Source organism: Excalfactoria chinensis, chromosome 9 (genome assembly GCF_039878825.1).
Source record: "Excalfactoria chinensis isolate bCotChi1 chromosome 9, bCotChi1.hap2, whole genome shotgun sequence".
Classification (NCBI taxonomy): Eukaryota; Metazoa; Chordata; class Aves; order Galliformes; family Phasianidae; genus Excalfactoria; species Excalfactoria chinensis.
In genome coordinates, this window is record NC_092833.1 from 1,564,357 (window position 1) to 1,572,805 (window position 8,449).

General features: G+C 45.7%; 1 protein-coding gene across 4 annotated transcripts; it reads left to right on the forward strand.

Annotated features, from left to right (window-relative positions):
* Window positions 1-381: 381 nt before the first annotated feature.
* On the forward strand, window positions 382-8,093 carry RNF168 (ring finger protein 168). 4 transcript variants are annotated; one of them, XM_072344746.1, is made up of 7 exons: window positions 382-473; window positions 1,773-2,110; window positions 2,753-2,829; window positions 3,696-3,872; window positions 4,386-4,510; window positions 4,811-4,898; window positions 5,246-8,093. In XM_072344746.1, the coding sequence occupies exons 2-7, from the start codon at window positions 1,810-1,812 to the stop codon at window positions 6,278-6,280; spliced, it is 1,803 nt and encodes a 600-aa protein (XP_072200847.1). In that variant the 5' UTR covers window positions 382-473; window positions 1,773-1,809; the 3' UTR covers window positions 6,281-8,093. The 4 variants fall into 4 exon arrangements, with proteins under 4 accessions (XP_072200847.1, XP_072200846.1, XP_072200848.1 ...); XM_072344745.1 differs by having other exon boundaries at window positions 425-877; XM_072344747.1 differs by having other exon boundaries at window positions 425-712.
* Window positions 8,094-8,449: the final 356 nt, after the last annotated feature.

Here is an 8,449-nt window from a genome sequence, read left to right on the forward strand (position 1 = left end):
AGAGCCATAGCGCATCCCAGAGAGCAGGGATGGGGAACAAAGAACACGGATGTTCTGACTCCATTCTGCTAGTAAGGCTCGCAGACTGCGCTTTGAGCACCCGAGGTTAGAGTTTGGTATCACGAGGCTTTCTGTCTTCCAAGCGGGCACGCTGACATCAGGTAGCAGAGCAGCCGTTGCTGAAGTACGGCTGGAGAAGCCGCGTGGTGCGGGTGGCGGCCTTACAGCAGCCGTGCAGAGCCGCTCCCCACCCGCACAGTCACACAGCGCAGCGCTGCTCCCAGCCGAGAGCTGCAGCCCAGCCGCCAGGCCGCGCGGCACGGAATGCAGCGGCTCCTCCCGTGTTCCGCAGCCACCCCGCAGCCCCCACACGCAGCGCGACGCCTCGGCCGGCCTTCCCGCGGGGCGGAGCAGCCCGCGGCCGTGAGGGCGGAGCGCGGCGAGGGAAGGCCTGCGAGCGCCGGAACTAGGAGGTGAGAGCGGCGGGTCCGTGTGAGGCGGCGCCGTTTGGCGGGCTGAGGGCGGCGCGGCCTGTCCCTGCGCGGAGCCGCGCACTTGGGACCCCCGGAGCCGTCCTCCCGCTGCCCCAGGCCGGCCCGCTGTCGGGCTGCCCCGCCGGCCCTCGGCTTCACCCGGCGCTGCGCGGCCCCCGCCCCGTGCGGGCCCGTTCCTGCGCTCACAAAGCCGCCGCCCGCTTCCCGCGCTGTCTCTGGTAAGGTGTTAACGTGCCGATGCTCAGCCCGCACTCGCTCCCTCCGGCCCGCAGCCTCCCCGTCAGGATCCCCGCCCCTCTCCCGGACCCGCAGGCCCTCCTTCGCCCCGCTTGGTGCGCGGTAATCTGCCCGTATGCCGGCTGGAACGTCTCGGCCCAGCAGAGGTACATCCGGACTGTGCCGGCGGTTTGTTAGAGCCGTACAGCGCGTGTCTCCGTGTTATCTGGCCTCTCTACTGAAAAATAAAAGACTTGTTGCATTAAGGAAGAGCAGAACCACCAGAAGCCGCCTCCACATGCCTCTGTCTCAGTGTCAGCTTCTTCTGTGGGTTATCCGGGGTCAAACTGGCACGGCCCCTATGTCAGAAACGTCTTGTCTTTATGCAGCCACCCGAGGTTTCCTTTTTGGCTTTATTTTTTTCTTAATTGTTGTAGCTTAAAAAATCGTATCTTTGGCCCTTTTGCCGCAGGGGGGTCTTTTGTTCTTACTTTCTGTTGCACCACATTCTGGGTCAAGTGAAAAGCCATTTGAGGAGCATCAGTGACAGAAGGGTTGGGTGATCCCAGCTGTTTGAAGGCTTGCAGGCCATGGTGGGAGGCACTGAGTTACTGAATACATCGGTTAGATCTTTGCTTATGTTTGTAAGACTTCAAAAGCACTTTGACTTTTGCCTTCTGGCTTAAGCAAGGACTGCGGAAGATCCTTCTCTCTAAGGAGAAGCCTCTGATCCGTAGGGAGAATGTTGTATTGCACCTTGGCGTGGAGCTGAGCTGTGCTAGGATCAACTTTTGAAGGATGCACATGTAGCAAAAGATGGACTCATTTGAAAGTTGATTCAGTAACTGTGATAACATCCACCAAGCACGACCTTAGCTTGTTACTGTGAGAAAATAAACATTGCTTCGCAGGGACTTCTGTTAAGACCTTCATCTTCCTCTGTAAGTCAGAAAGTGACCAGCTTTCTTAAATACGCGGAGCTTTTTGTAAGGTAGTTACAAAACGGTTTTCTGGTGTAAAAGCAAAAACACGACAAAAACCCACGTTTCTTTCTGCTTCCAGGTCCTGCTGTTAATTTGTCTCATTCCTGAGCTTCAATATGTCAAAGAAATCGGAGGCTCCCCTTTCCTTAGATGACTGCCTCTGCCAGATCTGCATGGAGGTCTTTGTGGAGCCCGTGACCCTGCCGTGCAACCACACCATCTGTAACTCTTGTTTCCAGCTGACAGTTGAAAATGCCAGTCTTTGTTGCCCTTTTTGTCGCCGTCGAGTCTCTTCTTGGGCACGATATAATGCCCGTAGGAATACTCTTATCAACTGGGAACTCTGGGAGAAGATTCAGAAGAAATATCCGAAGGAATGTGAGCGTAGAATGAACGGACAGGATTTGGAAGAGGAAAGTAAGTAAAATACGTCACTTGTCACTGTGCTTTACCAAAGTGATTTTAATACAGGTGGACTTTGGATGATGCGAAAGAAGATACTGTGCACAGATGTGCAGTGCCAGAGCTGTCCTGTGAAAGGGATTTGCGAGGCAGCAGCCGTGCCTTTTGTTTTCTGTAGTACAGAGTAAGTAGTTTTGTCTGGTTGTTTGAGTGGGTATTTGTACCTGCTTTTTGCACAAGATGTTGCTTTAGGGCTGTAAAAACAGCTATTGCTGATCCGACTGCAGCTGTGAGATCTGTAACCAGAGTGGTTGTGGGTTTGTTCGTCCCTGTCACGTATGTCAAGTGGAAAAACCTTAGTGATCCACTTTTTTTGCTTACTGTGAAGTCACTAGAGGCAAAATGCAGGAGTTCTTATCGGTATGCGCATTTGCTTTGGATAGAGGACCTGGAAAATACTGGCTGTTCCTGCTACTTTATAACATACTGCTTTTATCTGTTGTGTTTTGTATTATTTTACCTTGTTCCAAAGGCTTGGCTTAAGTCGCTCCTGTGACAAGGTATGGAAATGATCTTTTGTGAAGATGTTTTATTGCTGACTCTCATGCTCTTGCTTTGTCGCTCACTCTTTTTTATTACCCCCTTCCTCTCCACTAGTTTTTGTCCCCCATCCACAACACCAGCTGAGCAAACCTGGGGAACTGAGACAGGAATATGAAGCCGAGGTCAGCAAGGTAAGTCTAAAAATGGATGTAAAAGCACAGAATGCTTTGAATCTAGTTATTTTAATTGGTCCCACAAAGAGCTGAAATGTTATTTAACAAGAAGAGGAAGGTATTTAAGAGGGCATTGCTGCTACAAGAACATGCTGGTCATTCCTGATGCATGAATTCCATTTTTATCCTATATTGAAGAGACTTTAAGAAGGTTACGTAGTCACAAAGTGGTATGTAAAAAGTTTCTATAGCCTTTACATGTAAGAAATGTTGAATAAGGGGAAAAAAAAAACCAACCATACAGAGATGTGAAACTTAACAGCCAGAAGTAAACCTGTCTCAGAAAGGGATTCCCCTCCTGGTTATGATGCTAAACTGAACTGCCACTGGGGTGTTACTTCTGGGATCTGGATATCACGTGGAAAGAAGAGAGGGAGGACGAAGTGTGTGCTCTTCAGCAAGAGCTAACAGCAGTGGAAGGTGACAGCCTTCAGTTCAGATGCACAGTTGACTTAAACTGAAAGAAAGCTTGTTTATTCAGCTATGTGTGCTGGCTTACGGATGCGTTTTCTTGTGGCAGTTTCAGCTTATGCAACCTTCAGGTATTGGTCAGGCTGTTGTACTGCAGGCTTAGTGTACCACTCAAAAGCGAGGCTGAAGAATGGACTTGTGTTTAAGGCTGTGTTTTCTTTATTCAGAAGCTTGAGGGCTGGAAACTTTTGTGAACTTTTCTGATCAAGCACATTCTGTGGGAAGTCCAGTCAGACAGCTGGAGTGATTTCATTTGAACTGCTCCCATGGAAGGAGTGTTAGTGAAGAGATTCTGATGCAAAGCTTGGTGCTGTAGTAGCAACTGCATACCTTGAAAAACAATTCCTTCTCAGGTGGAGGCAGAAAGGCGAGCACATGAGCAGGAAGAGAACAAGGCGAGTGAGGAATACATTCAAAAGCTGCTAGCAGAAGAAGAGGAAGAGCACAGATTGGCAGAAGAAAGACGGAAGGAGATGGAGGAGCAGCTTAAACAAGACGAGGAGCTGGCATGGCAACTCAGTAACAGCTTGGTGAGTTGACGTGAAAGGGCACATTTTCTAATGTTCATTTAGTGTAAGCAGTTTAGACCTTTTGGAGCAAAAGTTAAACCTCTGAATAACTTAAATTTGCCTGACTTGTATTTGAAAGCTGCTGTCAGCTGTCAGTACTTCAGCTCCTAGACTGACCGGTAACTTTTGATGAACCAGCATGAGGGTGAAATACCTCCAAGCATTTCTACCTGCATAGTAGGCACTTGAAATGAACGTAGGAATTTTGTGCTGTGAAACATCTTCAAACATTGGTTTCCTTCTGGCTACTTCCTTTTCCCCATGGGTTTAAAAATGCTGCTTTGGAAGAAGTTGAGGTCTCCATCCTCGTGTACTGAAGAACAAACGATGATGGTTGAAAATGATTTTTTTTTCATTTGTTTTCAGGAATTGCTTGGTCAGAAGTAACTAATTCTGTAGCAGAAGGACAGGAGTAGATCACGTGTTTGTGTTGTGGTTGGTTTTATGTAATGCTGTTTTTCTTTGTCATTGAAGAATGAGAGTTTGGGAGAACATGTGCTCAGCAGCTCTTCGCGAGGAGACAGCCTGTCACATGAATCACCCCCAGCTAGTTTGTGCAAGATGAAGAACAAACCAAGCAACTCTGGAGACATTCAAAAGTAAGAAAGCCGAGTTTCTGTTTTATCATTAGTGATGTGTTTCTCATTATAGTGCCTGTCTGTTCCGTGTGCTTCCTTGGACTCTTGCAGCCTGACTTTCCTGTATAATTTGGGCAAATTAGGCTATTGAATATTGAAACATCACCTTATAATGTGGAGATACCTTCACCCCTCTTGTTATTGTCAGAACGAACCTGAGATCATGATTAATATAAGGAACTGGCAGTGCAAAGAAAGAAAAAAGGTTTTAAGAAGTATAAGAAGTATACCTTTCTTTGTTTTGTTTTTCTTTCCTTTAAGGTATCTGACTCCAAAGCATCGGGACAAGTCGCGATCAGCTTCACTCTCCAGAGCAACAGAGGGAGGCGGGACTGACCCTGGCTATGTGGTAATAGAGTCATTTTGTTACTAGTCTCAGTATTAGTGATTGCAGGTTACTCTCTGCTTTGCCTATAACACCTATCAGCACTGGGCAATCCATATATCTGTTTCATGAGCTGTCTCAGTATTTGTGATTCCCATAAGTGGAAAGTTCTTTCCAGTCTTCTAGGTGTGCTTCTGCAGAGTGTTCTGAATACTTATTTAACAATGCTGTTTATTCATTCTTTTTAAAGAAGAATCCAAGTTAATATCCCAGAGTTGTGAGCAGTGCAGCTATGATAAAAGAGATTCTCATTTTATTTGCATCCATTAGCTATTAATAAATGCATTTAATTAGAGGTCTCTTTTCTTCAGATCAGTAACAATGAAGGCAGCAGTACTGAGGGGCAAGACGAGCAAGAGGAAATGCCGACGCTGTCCCCACAGCTGAGCGGTGTGACCAAATGTTCCAGTGGTCAGGATTTGTTTATGCAGACGTACATTAACTTCCTAAATGCTTCAGCTTCGGAGAAGACCACAACTGCCGAGCAAAAAAATACACACGAGCCAAACTGTCTGAATACAACTTGTGGGTCTGCAGAAGGAGAAGGGGCTAGAGCAGTTCTTCCCAGATCCAAAGGAGAAGATGGAATAACGTTGGACAGTGACAGTTTAATTCATGTAGAAAGCAGAAACCTTGAAAGCTGTGCTGCAACAAGTGCTTGTATTCAGCCAGCAGTAAATTCCACGTCTGACGGCGAAAGTGTAATAGGTGATCTCGTGAAAATGGCTGGAAATGCAGATGAAAAGAAACCGGAAAGTCTGCCAAACACTAAGGAGGCTCCCAAAAGAAAGTCTCCAGAACCACTGGCTGAAGCAGTGGTTGATGTTGACTTGGGTATGCTTGGCAAGAAGAGAAGAACTTTTCCAGGAACTTTGGAGGAGGAAGCGGAGTGGAAAAGTGACTTTAATTTGCAAATGCAGAAAGCCTTTGAGCAGGAGCTCCATGAAAGGCACATGCAAGAGGAGCAGGATAGGCTTCTGGCTCTGCAGCTGCAAAGAGAATTCAACAAGGAGGAGAGGCTACTTAACCGACAAAAAGGATCTCCAGATGAGTACCTTCTGCGCACTAAAACACCTCAATCTGTGAAAGACTCTTCTAGAAAAGGAAGTTCTAAGGTGACAAAGGACTCAAAAGTATCGAAAAAGCAGAGTGAAACAAATCACCACAAGGGTCGGAAAGGTTCTTGCAATGAAAACTGGCAGTCTCCTACCAGGGTCCGAATGAAATCGCCCAGCAGTGGAAAAGTCTTGAATTGTGTTGTTAACACCAGTGATTCAAATGATGTTCATTCAGTGCCTAAGAGAAGACAAAAGACAATCCTTCAGATGCTTAAAACCCCTGAGTAGAACAGCAGAACCACAGGCACACGGTTAAATTAACTGGAATGAAAACCCTGGTAATGTTTATCGCTGTGTCAGGCAAGGCTTCTCTTAAAAAAGTTACAGAATTGATGGTTTTGAGGGTTGGGCTTTGGGCTGCAAGAGTGACCAAAACTGACTATTCAAATGTACTGTGAATGTTTCTGAGAAGTTTAAACACCTTACTCCTCTAGACTGGAACATTCTGAATTTGTCCTTTCTCGACTATAGCTCCTTTTCTAGGACTTGCATTTTCAAGCTGTTTTTTTTTTCTTATGCTGGAATGTAAATACTGTTATTGTTTGAAATTCAAAGTAACTGATGGTCCTAGAATGAGCATTCAGAGCCTTTGGTGGGGACTGCCCATTCCCCAGAGGAAGCAAAGAAGTGTGTCTGTATCTCTGGTTGTCTGCTGACTGTGAGACTGAGGCTTTACGAGGCACAGGCACTGTTCTGTTAAACTGAAGGGTTCTGTTAAACTGAAGGACATTACTGGAGTGTGGTTTATTTGTTGAATTGCATTGTTTGCCTGGCAGTTAACAGGATTGTAACCAGATAAGCTAGTCTTGCAAAGGCATTTTCCCTCTCTCGCATCCTCTCACAGAGTAACCCCTTTCTTAGGCAAAGGGGAAAAAGAGGATCATTCTTTCACAGTCAAAGGCAAGGGTCTCTCATAGATGCCAATGGCAGAAATGGTTGTGGGCTCGCATTCATTTCTGTTCATTTTGTTTTCTTGCTGTTGGTAGCCTGTAACTTATACAGTCTTGCCTGCGTTTACTGCTATTTAACTTTCATGTGCAAACTGACTCGAGTCTAATTATAAGCACCTAATATTCAAAAATGATTAGTGCTGGAGACAGTTATGATGGAGAAAGTAAAACCGAAAGGGGGAAGAGCAAATAGAGTTAGCAGTATTGACTGAATTTAACCTTCAGCTGGAGTTCAGCTGCTCTGCCTGGCTGTAACTGTTGCTCCATTGTTATTCCTTTCTATCTTCCAGTTGAGTTTGATGGTAAAATAATTCAAAAGAATTTCAGTTTGGATGTTCTGTGAAGCTGACAGCTCTGCCAAGTTGAGGCCTTGGGAACAGTTTGCGAGCTGTTGGTCAGCAGGTAGCATCCCTGTTACATAGTTTTGTGTTTTGCTATTGTGGAGCCCATCATTTGGCTTTTCTTTGGATGCGGTGATATATTTCTCAAGTGTATGTTCTTGGATGCATGCAGAACACCAGCTTACACTGCTGAAACCTGCGTGCCCTTTGCTGAATAGCAAACATTCAAGAAGGTGCACATTTGAGGTCTTGTGGATGATCTGTAGACCTGAACTCAGCTCTGGGAAACTTGTAACAGATATTTTAAAGCAGTAACTTCTGGTGTTATGTAGGTTAAAAAACAAACAAGCAAACCACAAAACAATACAAACCAACCCTGAAATGTATGGCAAGGAGGCCAAGCCAGATTTTTTATTTTACCTTGATGGCGCATCTCTGCTACTGTTGGGTTTCTCCTAAACAAGTGGAGTATTCAGAGAGCCTTCTTGAGAGAGCTACTACAAGTGACCTGTAGCAAATAATTCATTTCTCCCATTGCTGCCTCAGTCATAGCGCTGGAAGCCTTTGTTTGTTATCGACCCCTTTCCGTGTAATTCTTATTTCAGTTTGCTTTCATCTTACCCAGGCAATAAGATGTAATCTGGTGTTGATTACAGTGTTCTTCAAGGCAGAAGTACTGACTGGTTTCTGTGCTTAAGATACTTTTCCTGTCACAATGAGCATTCAATAAGTAAACTCTATTTCCAGAACAAGCTGAGTTTTGTTCATAAGTCTCAATTCAGCCCCGTCTTAAAACATCAGACTTGATATATCCGTTTTATTTTTAACTTGTTCAAAACCTGGCCCCTGCTTTGGCACGGGGCACCACAATTTGAGAGCATGGCACCTGATGTCTGCAGCCCTTTCTCAAGTAAGTGTGATCAGAAGCACCACTTATTTTTTGAAGTCCAGGTATAATGAACTACAACCAGCAGCAAGAGAGAATTCCTCCTTTCTTTGAATGCTTTAGCATTCTGGGCTCTCTATGAACCAGTTAGAGATGCTGAAGGAAATGGAGGTGGGAGAGAGCAAGGGAAAGGGAAGGCTTTCCTTTGGCAGCGTTTCAT

Bases quoted from the DNA above. Each gene is read 5' to 3' on its own strand.
- RNF168 (XM_072344746.1), top strand. From the start codon at position 1,810: ATGTCAAAGAAATCGGAGGCTCCCCTTTCCTTAGATGACTGCCTCTGC. The intron at 2,111-2,752 runs GTAAGTAAAATA...CCTCTCCACTAG, and splicing joins ACAGGATTTGGAAGAGGAAA to TTTTTGTCCCCCATCCACAA. The intron at 4,511-4,810 runs GTAAGAAAGCCG...CTTTCCTTTAAG, and splicing joins AACTCTGGAGACATTCAAAA to GTATCTGACTCCAAAGCATC.